General features: G+C 40.4%; 1 protein-coding gene across 1 annotated transcript in view; it reads left to right on the top strand.

Moving 5' to 3' along the window:
- Positions 1 to 20,989, top strand: part of SPATA16 (spermatogenesis associated 16) — a gene marked incomplete at both ends in the record, with an annotated part of 218,682 nt that overhangs the window by 172,471 nt on the left and 25,222 nt on the right. The window contains 2 exons of the mRNA XM_080821363.1: positions 3,094 to 3,258; positions 6,553 to 6,636. Of these exons, the coding sequence (XP_080677489.1) occupies positions 3,094 to 3,258; positions 6,553 to 6,636 (249 nt within the window). The remainder of the gene's footprint in view (positions 1 to 3,093; positions 3,259 to 6,552; positions 6,637 to 20,989) is intronic.

Here is a 20,989-nt window from a genome sequence, read left to right as displayed (position 1 = left end):
CCTGCTATCACGTGTAGGCAATTCTCTGACTGAAGCCTTCATTTGAGCTTGCTATTTACCTAACCTTCATTATACCTGTGTGAGGTTTTAGTTTCAATCTTGGCCACTTTATTACACTCTCTCCAGCAGTTAAAGACCCCTTTGATCACTCCTGAAGTCTCATGGGTTGGGGGGGGAGCCTACTTTTCCTTTAGATTTAACTCTTGGTAGCATTACACGTTTAAGCTACTTCATCCCTCATTATTCCATTTATTTTCTTAAAGCAACAGCATTAAAACATTCCCCCTGGCCTTAGATGGCAATTTGTATCTCTTTTTCACTTTGTCTCTCAAAGACCCCCCGTCATGTATAGGTAAAATATTAATTTATTAGTTTCCTGATGACAAAAACTGCATTGGCTTTAGGAGAGGAGGAGGATAGGTGACTGTTAGCAGTCAAGTATGTTCTGTCCTTGGTATCTGATTCCCATGGAGCACTTCCTGTTTTGTTATGCATCCAACAATCAAGCTAACAAAGCACCATTGCCTTCCACTATTTTTATTTTCCTGATGTTTTGGAAAATTACACTGATAGATTATGTTCCCGAGCAGACTGCTGTTGTTTCTGCTCTTTGGAGTTGAGTCACTACACTACTTTCCTACAAGAAGCCCCATTGTTTATTTTAAAGAAGAACAAAGAAAGCAATTTTTCTTCAGAAAGAAAACGGTTTCTCCTGCAACTTGCTTTTCTCTATTTGACAGTATCCCATTGTTTAGCTGCATGTTTAAACTAAATGGGTAGGCTAGCTATTTTGTCAAGTCAGAGAAGGGATCCCAATTCCACAATTTGCCATCATCTCTCCTATAGGTTTATAGGTTTTCAGATAAATGATTAATCATAAAGAACAAATTAGCAGGGATAAAAGGACATTATTCAAGTGATATAGATAGGTGTTAGAGAGACACACAGCAAATACAACGTAATGGTGCTCAATCTTTCTGTATTACCAAGATTCTAGAAAAGTGCCAAAATATGAGTATGACATTTCAGAAGGAACTGCTTTGCAAATTCAAGTTGAAATTCAGATGCTCTTTAGTAATGTTAGTTTCTAATAATTTTTCTCTTTAGAAGAGATTCTCTTTGAAGAAGGAAGAATCATGTCTGCCTTCTCTAATGTCTGGGGAGAAAAATCTATTTTATAAGCATACACAGACTAAAATAGTCCTTGTTCAGACACTAGCCTTTCAGATGGCAGTTTGTTCAACTTCTGTTTGAAATATTAGAAGATTGGGGGTAGGAGGGCACCCATAGCTAAAATTAATGTTTCTAGGGCCACATATCAAGAGATACATGATTCACCCAGTAAGGCCCAGGACTCTGCGTAGTTAACAAAACCTCATGATTCTGGTCCAGGTGGTCCAGGAGGAACCCTGTGATAAAGGAACACTGGTCAACCAGACTTTCTCTTCTGGTACCAGGATGCAGAATGCAATTGACAAATTAAATCCTCCTGTGACTTCTCACCTCTTACCACCTAACAAACATGGCAGAAACCCAAAGCTTTTCTATTAACCCTTAGATAAACTTTAAGCCTCCTTTTCCCCAATATAAATGAGAATTTTATGATAAACTTTACATTAAGCATTACAGTTTGTATTAAAATTTTTGAGAAGGTCATGTCTCCTCTTTTATGGCTTGCAGTAGAAAAACACATAGCTGGGCCATCTTATCAAAGGTATCCCCCATTGTTAGAAAGCCCAAAATAAGGTGCCTGGGTGGCTAAGTAAATTAAGCATCTGCCTTCGGCTCAGGTCATGATCCCAGGGTCCCAGGATCAAGTCCCACACCGGGCTCCCTGCTCAGCAGGGAGTCTGTTTTCATCTTCTGCCTGCCGCTCCCCCTGCTTATGCTCTCTATCTCTCTCTGACAAATAAAATCTTTTTTTTTTTAAAGCCCAAAATACAATGGGGAGTGGTGGTCTCTACAAATGTACACCGTAGCCTATTTCAAAAAGGAATTTATCAGTTGTTGGGATGGTTCAAGGAACCAATATCAAGTGCTCTAATACCTCAAGGAGGGGAACCAGAGTCTAAGGCTATCCAGTGAAAACTAAAGATGAAAGAAGAGCTGGAGATTCAATGTAAGCCCTTGGGGTAGACAGAATTCAACTACCACAACGTTTTTCAGGATTTAACTTGCATAGAAAATATTCTTTTATGGAAATAAGATAGAGGGACGCCTGGGAGGCTCAGTCAGTTAAGCATCTGCCTTCGGCTCAGGTCATGATCCCAGGGTCATGGGATGGAGTCCCCACAACAGGCTCCCTGCTCAGTGGGGAGTCTGCTTCTCCTTCTGCCTGTCTCTCCCCCTGCTTGTACTTGCATTCTCTCCCTCTCTCTGACAAATAAATAAAATCAGAAAGAAAGAAAGAGGAAGGAAGGAAAGAGAGAGGGAAGGAAAAAAGAAAAGGGAAAAGAAAAGAAAAGAAACAAGATAGTAGGCAACTCTTAGCTCCTGTGATGCTTTGATGACATAGGTAAAGTCCCCCTCTTTAAACAAACACACCTTTGGGGCGCCTGGGTGGCTCAGTGGGTTAAAGCCTCTGCCTTCGGCTCGGGTCATGATCCCAGGGTCCTGGGATCGAGCCCCACATCGGGCTCTCTGCTCCATGGAGAGCCTGCTTCCTCCTCTCTCTCCCTGCCTGCCTCTCTTGCCTACTTGTGATCTGTCTGTCAAATAAATACATAAAATCTTTAAAAAAAAATTAAAAAAAATAAATAAACAAACACACCTTTGTGGGATCCCCACTAGGAGAGTGGAATGCATGTTCAATTTCAGTTCCCTCTTTTCCCCTCAGCCCAGGTTCCTTATGCAGGGTCACCTGCAAATCTTTCTGAACAGTCTTGCAAAGCATTCCCTTTTATATACATTCATCTACATAAAGGAAGGGCACAGATGATTCTCAAAAATAATGGAAACAAACATTTATTTGTGCTAGGTACCCATTGTTTCAAAGGATGTAAATATATCGTAGTAATACCTGACTTCAATCCCCAGGGAGAGGTCTATGTCTGTGATTTTGTTCTAAAACACTTCCTTTTACTGGGAGACTAGGGGAGTTTCCACGGGTGCTCAGGTGTGATGGAGAAGTTGCAATATGCCAGCCTCCTTAGCGGACTACAGAGAGTAAAGGAGCAGTCCCAGGTGATCAATCAAGCAATGGCGGAGCTAGCAACCATTCCCTATCTACAGGACATCAGTCAACAGGAGGCAGAATTGGTAAGTGTTTTTCTTTGTTTAAGGCTTTCATGGGCCCTGGGCTAACAGAAGAGTGATATGTTCTGAAAAGAAAAAAAATTGTGAGAATCAATGTAGTCTGAGGGAAAACTGCCCAACCCTCCTGAGGCATTTTAATAAAGAAACTAGAAAATGTAGAAAGGTGTTTCTGTCTTTTATTTGCTCTCATCAACTAGCTTCCATTTTTATAGCAAGAACTTTGTGATGTGTAAAAACATGGAAAATGGCTGATTATTCATATCGTGGATCAGGCTTTTTGTTTTAAATAAAGTATAATTATGATAAATTATTTCTTAAACTCCAAGTTATGTTAATATATAATTTTCTTGTAAGGGAAAGTGAGAGGACAAGAGTAATTGCTATATAAAGACCAACCCTGCAAAATAGTCTTTAGAGTTTTCTTATTCATTTCTATTGTCATACATATGTTGGCAGTATAACACACACACACATTCACACTGGTACATTTTTTTTTTTTAAGATTTATTTAGAGAGGGACACCTGGGTGGCTCAGTTGGGATGCCTGGGTGGCTCAGTTGGTTAAGCGGCTGCCTTCGGCTCAGGTCATGATCCCAGCATCCTGGGATCGAGTCCCACATCGGGCTCCTTGCTCGGCAGGGAGCCTGCTTCTCCCTCTGCCTCTGCCTGCCACTCTGCCTGCCTGTGCTCGTTCACTCTCTCTCCCTCTCTCTCTCTCTGACAAATAAATAAATAAAATCTTTAAAAAAAAAAAAGATTTATTTAGAGAGAGAGAGCACAAGCGGGGTGAGGGGCAAAGAGGCAGGGAGAGAGAATCCTCAAGCAGATTCCCCACTGAACAGGAAGCCTGATACAGGGTTTGATCCCAGGATCTGAGCTGGGATCAAAGTCAGACTCAATCGACTGAGCCATCCAGGTGTCCCCACACTGGTCCATTTAGATAAAACAGTTGTTTCATTGGAAAGGAAAATGTAATTAGTCAAATGATTTTTTTTTAACTAAATTGACAAATGAACTCAGAAAACACAGAGCCAGGGGCGCCTGGGTGGCTCGGTGGGTTAAAGCCTCTGTCTTGGGCTCAGGTCATGGTCTCAGGGTCCTGGGATCAAGCCCCGCATCGGGCTCTCTGCTCGGCGGGGAACCTGGTTCCTCCTCTCTCTCTGCCTGACTACTTGTGATCTCTGTCTATCAAATGAATGAATAAAATCTTAAAAGAGAAAAAAAAAAAAAGAAATAGAAGCTACAATGATTTGGTGACATTTAAAAAAAAAAAAAGAAAAAGAAAAAAAAGAAAACACAGAGCCAGTCAAAAATTAGTTGAAGGAATATCTCGCAGAAACAATCTTCAAACAGATGTGTATATTATAACAATAATCAATATTAGGAATGATGGCCCCTCATTTGTAAAACTATTACTAACCCATGTGAGGGCCACTCGAGGATAGGTAAAATTTACTATATATGGAGATCCTAATGGGTCATAGGGAAGGGCTCTTTACTTTGAGGCTTTAATTGAAGGTGCCAAAACTAATTATAGACCTGAATTGAATTCACGTAGCAGGGATGAGAACAACCCAAACTGATCACCTGTAATTTTCAGATAACTAAAGCAACCTTCCCTCTTGGAGCTTTTAAAGTTGTAATAAATTAATCCATCAAGAAATGAACTGCCAACATTTATAATGTTCATCTGACCCTGTAAAAGGGTATTAAGTAAATAGTGATATTCAGAGTCAGTATATAAAGTGGTCTGACTCGCCAAATAATAAAACTATGCGTACTAAAGTTTAAAACTATGGGGTGAGGAGAAGTCTATTAATCAGGGAATTACAAAGTCAAAACTGGCAAGAATACTTTCTAAACCTTTATGGTTCTGTGCAGTGGAACACCTTCTAAAAGGCTAAGTGTTTATCCTACCACTCATAAGACATTCAGGAATGCAGTAAGTATGGAGTTTTCAAAGTGCATATTATAGCCAATTTTAGATGATTAATGCTCCTCTGAGATAAGAGGAAGCAAAGAAAATGTTAATTTAAGAAGCTGGCACAGTGTTGATCCTGTCTTCCTGAAAAGCACATTCAAGATTTAAATGAAAAAATACAGGGGAGTTTCCTGCACTTAGGTTTTTTAACCACTTATCTGCAGCTATTTTTTTTCCCCCTCTGGAAATAACTTATATTTCCAAATATAGACAAAGAGCATCAAACTAGCATTATTGACATGTTTTACTCACATGTTAGTGTAATAGCTCACTATCTGAAACCTTGGAAAATAGGATTTCAAGGAATATCTTCATAATTTATATGCCTACTAGAAAAAAAATTTAATGTCTATGGATTTATATGTACAGGCCAAATGTTTAAAAATCACGTATCTCGCAAGATTTCATCACCTTAAGTAATAGATTTTACTTTCCAACTTCCAAGCATAGGATATCCTAGGAAAATAAATCCTAGTAATATCATCTCTGGTGCTACATAAACAGGGACTGTTCAGTAGAAGAGTCTTGAGTGACTCAACCCCCCGCCTTCCTGCTTAAGCTCTGCGATAGCTAACGTAAAGAGAGATCATCTGAGAGTTCACACTCTGATGCCACAGTGAACTGAGCTGGCATTTGTTCTTTTTTTAGATAACTTTCTTTTTCAGTTTTGATCATCACATGGCTTGATGCAGTTTCATTACTTTGCAGCCACATACGCAGCATGTGCACGGGATTGTTTTAACTTGGAATGTGGCAATTTTGGGCAAAGGGTGGAATTTTCTAAACTTGCCTTTGAAAAAGGCAACTTGGTTATTTTGAAATTTTAGAAAATAAAAGAATAGTAAAAGACTTTAAATGAGCTAACATCCTTTAGAAGGCAATAAAACAGCGCAATTTTAGTATTGTCCTCGGGTGAGCTTTTGCATGATGCCTCGAATTTTGATACATTAGCCTCAGGAGAAAATACTGAAATGCGTTCATGTACTACATGCCATTTCCTGAGTGAATTAACTACTGCCTTCATTCTTTACAATCCGAATCTGTTTTTTACAAAACATCAACACTTACTACATTAAAACCTATATGTTTTCTACAAATTTTCAAGAAGAATCTTTTCATTGTTACAATATTTTATATCTGCAATAATACTTGGTAATGACTGAAGCAAAGATGGGGTGGCAGTGTTCATTGTCGGAAAGATGAGTAATAAAATCATCAGCGTACAAATGATTTTTTAATTAGGTTTTAATCTGTGTATTTAGAGAAGTTATTTCTGTGTGAATTCCACACTGATAATTTTTATCTTGGTGCCACAGCTGCAGTCACTAATGGCAGATGCTATGGACACCCTTGAAGGAAGAAGAAACGATAAAGAACGTGTGTGGAATACAATCCAAAAGGTAAAACTTTCAGCTGAAGGGAAAAGATATATTATTCTCAAAGAAAATATCCATCTTGGGTCAAATCTGTGTAGAAGATAAAAAGAAAAGAGAGCTCTTCAGGTTGTTTTACTGTTTGTTTTCTTTTTTAAATAAATGCAGCTATCTCCCTGGAAGTATAACCAGAATCAAAATGGATTTATATAATGTTTCCTCGGGTCTGCTTCTCCAGCAGATTGTGGTCGTATGCTTTCATGGGTCTTCTTATGTTCATTTTCATATTCTATTTTCATTATCTGCTTCTTTGTTATTGGTTAATATAGACTTTTTTAAAGCCCTCTCATCTATGTTTTAGTCCAACACCCTGCCCCCCAACACTTTCTCCACTTGAGGAGTAATGGCTACATTTCAGGGAACTACAAAGAAACTAGCACATTGATGTTTTGGGTGGAGGAGTAACATACTGGTTGTTAGAGGCAGAGAACCATCCCTTCGTTGGCTACCTGAGTTAAATAAAACAAGCACAGAGCTGCACCTGGCACCAGGTACTTGGAAGACTCGTGCAACACTACAGAGCTCTCCGACAATGTAGAAGGGAATAATGTTGAGTCTCCAGTCCAGTTAAAGGCAATAAATTGTAGTCAATCTACTCCCTATTTAGTCTCCTCCAATCATTTTCAGAACCCATAAAGGGAGAACTGGTGTTAGATATGAGAAGAGCAAACCAAAGGAAGCTCCGGCTTAAGAGGTAACAGTCAGCCATGATGGATTCTAGTGCAGGTGAGGGAATGGGTGTCTTCTTGTAATCAGTTCAGAGGCCCTATGGTAAATGCATAGAACAGAAATGAACTGAACTCAGCCAATATTGGTTGACTATCTACTGTGCTGGAAGGAACACTGCATGTTATGAATATTGTGCTGGACAATACAAACACAACCCCTGCCTACATGGCCCTTACCATCTAGGAAAGAAGACAAGTACACAGCTACAAGTTTACTGAATATTATAGTTAAAGAGTAGATGTGCAATAATCTATAGAAACAAATAGGGGAATATAATCTGGCCTGAGAGGTCAGAAAAGTCATTTTGGAAGGGCGCCTGGGTGGCTCAGTGGGTTAAGCATCTGCCTTCAACTCATGATCCCAGGATCCTGGGTTTGAGCCCTGCATCAGGCTCTATGCTCAGTGGGGAGTCTATTTCTCCCTCTCACTCTCCCTCTGTGGTCTCCCCACAACTTTTGCTTGTGCACGCTCTCTCTCTCTCTCTCAAATAAATCTTAAAAGAGAGAGAGAGAGAAAAGCCGTCTCTGAGAAAGTGATAGTAATACAACATTTTAAGGATACGTAGTAGCTGTCCAGGTAAAAACAGAGATTTCTACAGAGAGGGCAGAGTTTGTACCAAGAGCGTAAAGAAAGCATGGCAAATTTGAAAACCAATAAAGGGAGAAAAATTAATAAAGGAGCAAGGAACATGTTTCAAAACGAAGTGCAGAAGCAGAAGTCAAATCACAGAAAGACTGATAAATTATGCTAAGGACCCAGAGTGTTTCAGAGAGTATTTATCTGGAAAGTGTTTTTTGATATATCTCTAGGGCTACAGTGGGAGAACAGATTGAGGAGCTACAGAAACATGGAGAGGTCAGTTATAAGGCGGTGGCTTGATCTGTGGTGGTGGGTGTACAGATGGAAAGAAGCGACAGTTAGAAGGAATGTGCAGGAAGCCAAATCTATAGGCCTTGTTCACTGATTGCATAAGGGAGTTTAGAGAACAGAATAAGTTAGAACAATGCCCAGACATTGGGCTTGAGTCACTGGGCAGGTCATGGGGAGAGGTTTGCTGGTGCCATTTACTAAGGAAGAATGCACTTCAGAAGTGTAGCTTTGGGGGTGCCTGGGTGGCTCCTTTGGTTAGGCAGCTGACTTCAGCTCAGGTCATGATCCTGGGATCCTGGGATCCAGCCCCACATCAGGATCCTCACTCCACAGGGAGCCTGCTTCTCTCTCTCTCTCTGCTGCTCCCCCTGCTTATGATCTCTCTCTCTCTCTCTCTCTCTCTCTCTCTCTCTCTCTTTGGGTCAAATAAATAAATAAGATTTTTTTCTTTAAAGGGGGGTAGCTTTGGGCTGAGAATATAAATTCAGAGTCCAGTCAGGAGACAGAAACCACTGCAGATATTTGAAAGGGAATGGATTATAAAGAATGGTCCACTAGGTATAACATTGTTAACTCAGTAACTGTAAAAGTAAAGGAGAACAATAATTTAGCACAGAAGAAGCAATTAAAGGGAGCAGCAACCACCCGTTAGGGCTGGGAAATCAAATAGGAGAGACTGGAATTATTAAAACTTGAAAACTTGAAGCAGGGACCACACTGTGGACCAAAACTCAGACCTCCCTCTAATAGGCACCGCCAGGGGTGCCTGAGTGGCCCAGTCATTGGGCGTCTGCCTTCAGCTGAGGTCATGATCCCAGGGTCGTGGGATCGAGCCCCACATTGGGCTCCCCGCTCAGCGGGAAGCCTGCTTCTCCCTCTTGTGTTCCTCCTCTCACTGTGTCTCTCTCTGTCAAATAAATAAAAATCTTTGGAAAAAAAAAAAAAAAAGGCTCTGCTCAACTGGTGCTATTATCTCCAAGCTTGGAGGAGGAATCCTGAAGAGTTGAGATCCAGGCTTCTGAGGAGCCACTAACTCACTGGGGCTGATGGGAGGAAGGGTGGCGGGAGTGAGGAGGTAGTTATAATGGAGGTAATTCTGCAACTTTTGGAAAAACTAGATCCAATGGCTACTACAGAAAAGAGCATAACTTTCTGGGGCAAAGAAGACCTGCTAAAATGATGCTCGCAGGATCCCCCAGCAGACAGGATATCAGCAAGTGAACAAGAAGCACCAAGTCCCTGCTTTCCCCTTTGGCATTGCAATATCCCTCTAACACCTCCTATTGACAGAGACTAACAGCTGGCAAAACAGAGATGGGGTTTGCAGAGTTCCAGCCCCCAGCATAACAGAGCTAATCATAGAAGGGTGGGTTTGGAGTTAAGAGGCTGTAAGCTAGTAACTGGCACAAAAGTATGTTGAACTCAGGGTGCTGGCAAGACATCCAGGGGGAAGCACAGGAGTCTGGAGTTCTAGATAAAAAACTGAATAGAGAGAGATTTCTTTGTTATTGGCAAACTGATATTAACTGAAATCATTTGAGAAGTTGAGATGACTGAGAAAGAACATCGAATAAGAAGAGAAGAGAACCTTGAAGAGTACATTTCAAACTTAGGAAGAGAACCCTACAATGGGGACTCAGAGGAAATGGCAAGAGGAATTGGAGCTAGAGGTAAATCAAATGCAATTCTGATGAGATTCAAGCAATATAACCAAATATCTCTGTTGGTTATAGAAATAATTTTTTAGCATAGGGTCAGTAAACTACAGCCCATAGGTCAAAACCAGCTAATCACCTATTTTTATAAATAAAGTTTATGGCACACAGCCATGTCATTCATTTATATATCATCTATGTCACCTCGGCCAAGTTGATTAATTGCTACAGAGACTGCATAGCTCACAAAACTGAAAATATTTACTGTCTGACCCTACACAGAAAAAATTTGCTGTACCCTGGTTTATAGCATTATCCATCTCAGAAATATTTACATTTGTACAAACTACATATTTGTATTCACAAATCCCAGTGATAACAGAGCAACAGTCCAATTGTGAAATTCCAAGGAGCAGCCAAGAAGATGGAAGGGAAATTAACATTTGTCCCTACCTGTCTCCATCTTATAGACAATCACCAATTCCACCTGACACTAAGCTAGGTTTTGATGTCCACACTCATAGGAATGCTTAGCCTGTGGCGTCCCACTTTGCCCCTATTGCAGTTATTTATTGTTGTTATATATCACCCCAAATATAGTGGTTTAGAACAATAACCCAGTATTATCTCTCAATTCTATGCATTGACCAGACTTGTCTAGGTGGTTCTTGCTCAGTGTCTCTCTTTTAGTTCAATCAGGTGGCTTCTATGCCTGGGGCTGCTGTATTCTGAAGGCTAAGATGTACTAGACTACAACATGGTTCACTCATGTGGTTGACAAATGACATCAGTCAGCTGAGACAGCTGACTGGAGTGCCTACATGTGGCCTCTTCATGTGAATTAGGAATTAAACAGCTGGGTTCTGAAAGGAACTATTTCAAGAAGAAAGGAAATAGAAACCATCAGTCCTCTTAAAGGTTAGGCCCAGGACTTCTGCCATATTGTACTGGTCAAAATAATTACAAACCAGTCTGACTTCACAGGGTGGAAGGAATAGATTCCGTTTCTCCAAGGAGGAATGATATGTGCATTCATAAAGAGAATGAAATGATAACATTGATCTTGGAGATAAGCTCCAGCAGCAGAGCTATGGATCTCTGTCTTGTGCTGGAGAACACCTGCAAGTGAGCAGGAGTCAGAATAGTAAAGTCAAGGCATCTGAAGCTGGAACATTGCAAAGCCACTCTACCCAACCATTAGGTGTCTAGAAAGTCTCACTGGTGAGCAGCCAGTCTTTCCAAATTAAAAGCCCTGGTAATGATCCTAGCTTTCTAAATGGAAGCTCCTGAGAGGTCTTTAGGAAGATGTGAATGGGAAGGAACAGGGTGCCAAATTTTTCCCAAGGGCTTTTAATTTGGTTAATGCGACTCTACAAAGGATGATCATATCACTTTCAGACAATTCCGGTAGCAAGTAAGTAATTTCCTTTTACTGCTACAGAGTTAATTTGCGTGTGCAGAAAAAAATAATTAAAAAAACCTAATTGTACAAGCTACACTGTGTTCTGAGCCCACTAGAAGTTGATATCAGCATCCCCACCTCTGAGATCTGTTATCTGTAATAGAAACAGCTGTTGTACCTAATGAAAACACTTGGAATTTTCATCTGAAGCAGCAGAATTATAGCAGCACCTCCTAGTTGCACATACTTAAAGGGTCTGTCAGAATCCCCATTACCTAACACAATTTCCAGGGCTTCACTTTGTTACAGGTCTATAAAAAGCCTATCAAGATGATATCTGATTCATGAGTGCTGACCTCCTGTCTACGTTTTTTTTTTTCTTTGAGATTTCTCTAGGAACCCAGAAAAAGAAAGGAGACAATTGTGTTTTTTCCCAATTCACCAAAACTAAAATATATTCTTTATAGATTTTTAGGAAAGTAGTTTTTGTTTTGGTTTGGTTTTATAGAATATTTTCTTTCTAGTAATTAACTCAAGAAAAATATAGGTACATTGGATAAGCTGTGCCAATACAAAAATAAGCATTTTGTGTGTTTAAAAAAAAAAGCATATTTTCTTATGTTGGAAAGTCCCATGTCACAGCAGGACTCTCTAACAAGGTTTAGTCCATAACGACTAAAAACAAAACCCTAAGAAAACATACACTTTTGAATATCCCAGAGGTCTTGTTATCATACTGCTCATTCATGCATACATCCAACGTTTACTGGGATCTCCTATGGGTCAGACAGTGTTCTAGACATTGGAGATATAGCCATGAAAAAGTAGTGCCCTCATAATGTTTACATTCTAAAGTAGACACTGAATTACTGAAAGTAATATACAATATATTATAAGTAATGAGTGCCACGGCTGGAGGAAGCAGGAAAGGAAAATGGAAAGTGCCAATGATTGCAACTGCACTAGAATAGTCAGGCCAGGATTCACCGAGGTGATGCTTGAACAAAATCCAAAGGGAATGCAGACCTTGCAAATACCTTGTGAAAAGCATTCTAAGTAAAGGAAACAGCAAATGTAGAACCCCAAGTTGAGAGAGTACCTGGCATGTACAAGAGACTGTAAGGAGGGCCAGGGGACCAGAATAGAATGAGCAAGAGTAACAGAAGATGAAGTGAGCAAGCAGAGGACACGATGCTTTGTCAAAGAGAAAAACAAATACACTCTAAGCTGCTGAGTTGAGACTAGATTGAAGGGGGTGAGGGGAGAGTCAGGAAGACCAGTTAGTAGTTTACTGCAATGATATAGGAGAGTAATTATGATGGCTTGAACCCAAGTTTGGATGGCTTCAATCTTGAACCCAAGTGGTAGCAATGGATGTGAGAAATGATCAGATTCAGTCTTCTCTCCAAAAGAAGACCAAAGGCTTATTTAGAGGGTGGCTGGAAGAGTAAAAAACCACCCCAAACAGCAATTTGGAGACCTGGGCCTGTTGCATATTAGTTCAGAAGCCACTTCCTTTCTCTGGACCTCAGTTTTTCATCTGTAAAGTAAAGATATTGAACAAGAAGATTTTAGGTCCCCTCTCAACTCTGAATGGTTGAGTCTTTTGAAAGCCAGACCATCAAACTGAAGAAGTAAGAGTCAATGCTTACTAAGCTCTCAATATGTGCCAACGCTCTCCTGTATTCCCTTTACATATACCAACCCGCTAATCCTCGCATGAGGTCAAATGTGTACTTTATTAAACAGAGAAGTTCAACAGTTTGCATTGATCTGCACTTGATCTGACCCTAGAGTCTAAACTCTTTCTTACTGGAAAGAGGCAGCCTGACAACGCCGAACAGACCAGCATCATTTTACCTATAGCTGAGCATTTAGGTGTGAGGCCAAATGGGGAATTATGGTGACTTCCAACTAAAGTGAAATTTGACCATAAACTAGAACAGTTTGATTGTCTTCAATAAATTTCTTTCAATCGGGGCCTAAGGAGTCACTAAGCAATTTTTGGTGTAGTCTACCTCTATCATCCACCAAATAGGATCCTCATCCTCTGGTCCTTAGTTTTTCATCTAGAACCAGAAAGGGTATAGAACCTGAATCTGCAAATCCCTGACCATTAATTCAGCACCCACTCATGGGACCTTGGGCAAGTCACAACCTTCTGAGAAACGTGTGTTTATATCCTTACCACCTTCAGAATCTATGATTTTATGTTACCTTGCTTTGAATCCTAAAGCCCATTAAAGCTTTATGAACTAGGCCTGAAGATAAATAGAAGTCTTTAGAAAAAGGAGTCTTTAAAAAAAAAAAAAAATCATGTGCCAACTGTTAAGTTGAAACATTCCTATTTCTTCTCACCACAAAATCAGTTAAAAGAAACAGTTAAGTAGCACTCTGCAACTCAGAAGAAAAGTTCTTTGTTCTTCCTTTACAAAGTCTAAATTTCACATTGAGGAGATCAGAATTTAATCTGGTACAACATAAAATATTGTCTTATTCTGATATGCCTCTGGATCACTGATTTGAGACTAAATGAGGAGAAATGAAATTTTGTTATTTTGAAAGTAATGAGGGAAATTCTCTAGCATGTAAACATGGTCCTGTGAATTTTCATGAAAAGAAATACTATTTTAAACTTTCATCAAATATTATAATGTGGTACCTCACAATTTTCAATGAATTCAACTAATGGAGTATAGGTGGATATCTTTAAACCATCCATTTGAACTTGTTCAAAATTATTTAGCTTTTTATGTCCCCTTTTGTGTCAAAATCTTAACTTATAAATCATATTCATCATCATACAGACATGATATTCATTGATATACTAATTTGGTCTTTTAAGATGAAAATGGGATAGAATTGTATGTCACTTAGCAACTCTGTTCTGTTCAAGGCTGTTGATGTAGGCAGAGCAAGCAGGGGAGAATACAAATCTGGGAGATGGGCCAGGGGCAGTTGGTTGAGGAGGAAGAGAGAAGAGCAAATTGGAACATTTTATTTACTTTCCACATCAGCATTCAAACCTGAATCCCTCCAGAAACTCTTCTGAGAGAGATTGCACATGCGGCACTATCATTCATCGGCCAGTCATTTGGGCTGACTAATATGTGGTTAGGGCATGCAGTTGTGTCTCTCTGAAAGTACCACTGGCTTTTCAAAGATTCAGCAGCCGTACTACTCATTTGCAAAGCAGTTTTTCCAGCAATCAGGCTTTTCCTGTGTGTCTTGTTCTTTAAGGAGTCTCTGCAGATTTATTGCAATTTGATTGTGAATCTTCTCCGCTTCTGGTTATAGTCTTCCTCATTAGCATATCCCCAAATTCCTTTACAGTGTGTACTCTAAGCACTGCTAAGCAGTTCTGTCCATGGCATAATGCAGACTGTGTGGAGAAACCCAAGTGCTCTTGTTGCTGACCACACTGGGGAGAAGGGCAGGCACAGACTCTGAGGTCAGGGAGAGAGGCAAGGCTCAAAGGGCAGAAAAGGCCGGATGCCTGGGATAAAACGTTGAGGTCCCTAGGATAAATGAGTCTGTGCCAGTAGGCTTCCAGACAGCACCAATAGCAGAGTAGCTGCCACCAAAGCCCTGGCAGACCTCCTGGGTGTGGTCAGAGGCTGAGCACTGGGGCATTTGGACCTGGAGGGAGCATCTCATCCTCAAACGTTGCACTCAGCAAAGCCAAGTCTAGCCCCGGAAGTGGAGAAAGCCAAAAGCCTTGGTTCTAGCCATTTTCCCAAGCTGTAGTGTGATCCTCCAAATCTAGATGACAAATTTCAGTTACCATTTAAAGTAAACAACATCTTTCTCCTCTGATTTAAAGGAAAAATATGTGGTTAATTTGTTAAACATTTTCAACAACTGTATTTGCTAAGCACTTATTTTCCACCTGTGTTTGGTCTTCCCTCCAAAACGGAGAATACCTCTTTTATGCACTTCATTGGTTGAAAGTATTCTAAAACTTTCATGATTTCTGCAGCAGAAGCATTTCTGTGCAGGAGTCAAATCCTAGCATGGCCCTCATCTAGGGAGCATGTATCCAGGAGCTTTGCCAGATTTAACCAGGAGTTTATCAAGGGGCAGACAAAACTAACTGCCACTGTGTTCACATACCTTATAAAATACTGTGTTACTCAACAAATGATCAAGTTATGTTAGTCTCTTTGAAGTTTGCTTTTGAATAACTATCCCAATTAAAACAAGCTATGGAAAATTTTATTTCAGATAAGTAATTACGTTAATTAATACTGTGGTGATGGCAAATATTACCAGTGATTACTATTGATCTTTTGATATGTGCCAAGCACTTCATCATCAGGTTATCGCATTTGATCATTGCAACAACCCTGTGAGGGAGATGCCATTATTTTTCCTTTGAAAGATGAGAAAAAGAGCTTTGTAGAATTAACAAGGAAACAAACCAAAGTTTGTAGTGACAGTGTTTAGTTTTAAATCAGATTTGTTAGGGTGGATCAAAGGCTCTGTTCCTAACCATTAGCTAGAACAATTATGTTAAACCAAATGCAGCTACTAAAAGTCAATGGCACAAAGAATATTGTCTGACCCAAGTTCAGATTCTGTAAGACAGCCAGTAAGACAACCCTTGAGCCTACTTTTCAGCAGTGAGTAGACTAGAAGCATCAGAGTCTGTCGTAGCCATCCTCCATCCTTCTCTAGATCATGGCTGACTGGCCCAGCTGAGGATTTATCCAGACAGCTTTGAGGCAGTTGCCTGACCAAATCCAAAACTTGGCACCTAGTGTCCCCTGGATCATCAGCTCTCAATGTCTTCCTTCATTATCCCTCCTTCTATAAACATTGTGTTTAGATTGGCTTTGATATCTTACCATTTTCCTCTCTTCCTGCAACATTAGAACTTCAGGGAAAGAGCTTAGAAGCCTGGTCATTCCTATAGTGTACTTGTTATTGATCTGAGGGTCACCTTCTGGTGGGTTATCTGAACTATTCTGAAATGCAGGCTGTCAATGGTAATGCAATTTCAGAAGCACATATTGCCATGACCCCTCCAAGATTATCTCAGAGCCTGGAAGCCTTGAGCCTGAGACTGGACAACATATTTTCCATTCCTTCTCTTCCTGGGATGCCTCCCTGCCTGTCCCACTAGCGAGCTAGTATAGGAAGGTAACTAAAAGAGAAATTGGTAATGCTTATAGTTTTTTTAATGTCTATAAAAACTTTTCAAAACGTATCTTTCAGAAGTTCAGTGAAATATCTGGGGCAAGGGAGGGGAGCATGTATCCCAATTCTATTTTGAACCAAAGAGTGAGTTTGCAGTTCATTCTAAAGTTACTCTCCTTAAATTACCAAAGGTGTCTTCTTTGCTTGGCAGCCCAGCATTTTATTGCATGTATTTTATACATTAAGTTTTGCAATCCTTTATAATTCTAGAGAATAACACAATAACAGCTTATACCACTTGGTAGTTAAATGAACCATAGGACATCTTCCATTCTGCATTGAAAGTGGTATTAATACAGAGTTCAGAGCAATTGACTTGTAGCTTATTCAGTCATTTACAGTGTACTCATTATACCTTTCATCTTTTGGAGAAGGGCAGAAATGAAAGTGCCTTTATATGCAGCCCTAAAGGAAGGTATGGCCCATTTCTCATTCTGATTATGACTTTCTTAAAGTGGTGCATGTGGAGGAGGGGATAAGACTATAATCTAAAACACATATAAATGGCATAAGCATAAACACACCCATATCTCTTAGCATCATCAAAACTCTGTGTGTGTGTGTGTGTGTGTGTGTGTGTGTGTGTGTGTGAAACTGATGTGTACTCTGCTAAAAATGGTTTTCTGGTTAAGAGAAGATTCTGAAGAAGAGCATGAGATAGCTGGTGAAAGGATGAATATACACCTATGTTAGAGATCCAACCTAAAAACAAGATAAAGTTAGGCCCCCTCTCTTACTGAATTAAAAGGTATCAGAGAGACTTCTAACTTCCAAGACCTCTTATGCAGAAAAGACCTCTTCAGTTTCATAATGATTGACTAAATCATATTAGCATAAATAACTAGAAGCCACTGGAAAAACGATTCAAGAAATGATAGTATATCTCCCTGAAGTACAGGGGTCAAAAATTATTTTTTAAAAAACTATAATAGAAGACTTCTACTTCAGGAACATGGAGTAGATATGTTTTTCCCTATTCCTCCCATTAGGTACAACTAAAAATCCTGAACATTATATATAAAACAAATACAAGATTCTGGAATGTGAAATGAAAAGGACTGTCAACCGAGAGACATGGAGACTTGAGGAACTACATGATGGATTTTTGTTTTCTCATATATCCTATATTTGTTGCTGAAGGACGTAGAAACTCAGAAACACTAAGATGTGTTGACAAAACAAGCCCCAACGAAAAGCATATTCTCTCCAGTCAAAGGACAGGGAATGAGGAAGCCTAGCAAAATGGAAAATTCTTAGACAATAATCATTCTACTCCAGCCAAACATCATAAAAAAGAATGGTGATCCAACACACAAGATGTCAGCAAAGGTCAAGCAAGGAGTTAGACTTCTATCCTCACTAGGCTATAACAAGGTGTCCAGTCTTTCCACTCTAACAGGGTGGCTTCAGAAAAGGCCAGATACGGAGCCTGGACTTTCATCTCCACTGGATGGTAAGGCACCACTTCTTCCACTTCCTCCTGCTAGTGTGGTATCAGAGGCCTGGTAGGCAGTCGAGATTTTTGCCATGCACCAACAATTATGAGCCTGCCTCCACAACATGATGTTAGTGGAGGCCACATGGCAAACACTGATGAGGTATTGCTACCCCTCCCAGCTAGAGAAGTATCAGTGAAAACCTAGTGAGGAACTTGAACACTCATCCTCAGCCAGAAGTGACAAGGAGCCCTTTCAGGAGTCAATGAAAGTTGAGTGGGCAACCTGAACTTGCATACCCACCTAGCAGTAACAAGGCAGTGCTCCTCCCATCCTCTGCCATATCAGTGTCAGAAAAATCTGGCTAAATGAGAAGATTTAAATAAGATCCAGAGCCTCATATCATAATTCCCAAAATGTCCAGATTTCAAGTGAAGAATCACTCATCCTACCAGGAACCAGGAAGATCACAAACTGAATGAGGAAAGACAATAGATTCTAACACAGAGATGATAGAGTTATTAGAATTATCTGACAAAGATTTTAAAGCAGCCATCGTAAGAAATGTTTTAATGAGCAATTACAAACACCTTTTAAAAATGAAAAAATTGAGTCTCCACAAAGAAATAGAAAGGTTAAGCAGATAATAGAAATTATTTAAAAAACCAGGGAGGAGGGGCAAGATGGCAGGGAAGTTGGAGACCCTATTTCAACCCGCCCCCTAAAGTGAGCTAATTACTACCAGAACACTCTGAACACCCATGAAATCAGCCTGATATGTAGGATTATACATTTCTGGATCTCTACCTGGGCAGAAGACTCCAGTAGAGAGGTAAAGCAGAGTGGGAATGATCGGACTGATATCGGAGGACAAACAGAAGGGGGAGGGAGCCACCAGAAGCGACCCATTGGAAAGTAATACCCCAATACAAGAGTGCCCTGTGATTGGGGACCAGCATTAACTTGGAGTCTGATTAAAGCACTCAAAAAGTGCAAAAGATCTTAAGGGGCAACTGGTGAAATCAGGCGGTCATAGGCACGGGCATGGGCCTAAGCCCACGGACCCAGGATGACCATGGCCAGTGACCACCCGTGCCAGAAAGAGTATGGTGGAGCCCCCCAGGGTTGCACAGCTTGCACCACCACTCAGCCGGGGTGCACTCCTGCCCCTCATGAGGGAGTCTGGTGATGGCGCCAGCCTGTGCTCCCTAGAACTTTTGCCCACTGCACTACCCAGGTCTGACCCACTCTCTGCCGGTGCCTGAGAAAGCTCTGTCCTGGCGCTAGCTGACCATCTTGATTCTGAGTCCCAATCCCCCAGTGGCAACCTAAGGTATGGACCCCAGACAGTAGTCCCAGCAAAGGCAACCACCGGAAGTGGGCTCCCTGGACCAATATTGCTCCTGGTTTTAGTGGCTCGGGGTTGGGGGAGATGGTGCAGAGCCAAGTGGTCACTTTGCACGACCCCTGAGACAGTGACTGAGGATGTGCTCTGCCCGTGGGAGGTTGCACAGCTCAGCAGAGTTTGCAGAGGAGGAGCCTGTGTGTTCTGGACTACCCAGAGGGGAGCAGACTGAGGCTTCTCTCTGAGATGGAGGTCTGGGTACAGTTTGCTTTCCACTAAACCTCTGAAAAGCTGCAAAAAGCCGCCAAAGAACAAAAACCTCCAGAGAACAAAAGCCTGAAAAACCGGTTCCCATAGAGCCCAGCCCCTTGATAGGGGGCAGGAGGACTCAACTGAAGCAAGACTGCCTGAAAAACAACATATCAGCTCCCTCCCCCAGAAAGCAAGCCAAAAGAACTAGAGGATAACCACCACAGGGTCCCCTTAAAACTGTAAAACCCCAATATCAGGGGGAAACAATATATTTTAAGCTCCTGGTATTGCCTTAAAACCTGTATATTTCATAGATAAAACTTCTATTTTTAATTCATTCTTACTATTCTTGTTCTTTAATTTTTTTAACCTACTTACCATTACAACTAGAGGTTTAATACAACATATTCCATAATAACCTTTTAACTTGAACTTTTTTCATATGTATACCTGTGCTTTTTTTTCTTTTCTATTTCTTTTTAATATACATATAGATATAAGCTTCAAGGTAATCCTCTTTCCCTAATCAATACTACCCCTATATATAAACCAGTTTTAATCTCTCTTTAATCTCTGGAAAGTTTAGTCCTTTAACAAAGATATCAAGATACACCCAGGAAGAATCAAAATATCTTTTCTCACCCACATGAAGGATTTATAACCACCCTCCCATCTTTTTTCTTCTGTCAGTGTTGCTGTGTATTTGTTTTTGTTCTGGTATTATATAAATCTTACCCTTCGGGTTCATTTTGGCTGGATTCTTTTTTTTCTTTTTTCCTTTCTTGTCATTTACTTTTGTCTGTCTTTTTGTTTGTCCGTTTTTGTTTGTATACCTTATAAATAATACTTTTGGGGCCCATTCTGGCTGGGTCTTCTACTTCTTCTTCTTTTTTTTTTTTTTTTTCTGTCTGTCTCTCTCTTTTTTTCTTTTTTCTTTCTTTTTGGTGGTGACTTCTGATTGCTCAGAAGTGTTCCAGGGTGCACCTTGCCTAGATCGCAGTTGATAAATTTAGCTACATATCCGCTCAACCACCTCTCACCAAAATGACTAGGAGAAGGAACACACAACAGAGGAAAAATTCAGAGACTGTGCCCTCTCCATCAAAACTATTGGATATGGACATAAACAGTATGTTAGAAAGGGGGTAATTATCTAGGCAATGGCTAGGTTGGAGAAAACTATTAGTGACAACATGGAATCTCTAAGGGCAAAAGTGAAAGCCTCCCAGGAAGAAGTTAAAAATGCTATCAGTGAGACCTAGTCTAATCTAAATACTCTAAAAGCTAGGGTAACTGAGGCAGAAGATAGAATTAGTGATCTAGAGGACAAACTGATAGAGAAAAAGGATCAGGAGGAGACCTGGAACAAACAGCTTAGAAGCCATGAAAACAGAATTAGGGAAATAAATGATGCCATGAAATGTTCCAGTGT

The sequence above is a fragment of the Martes martes genome, assembly GCF_963455335.1.
Source record: "Martes martes genome assembly, chromosome: 1".
In the NCBI taxonomy this organism is placed as follows: domain Eukaryota; kingdom Metazoa; phylum Chordata; class Mammalia; order Carnivora; family Mustelidae; genus Martes; species Martes martes.
Note: the sequence above shows the minus strand (reverse complement) of the source record. Positions and strands in the feature narration are given on the sequence as shown.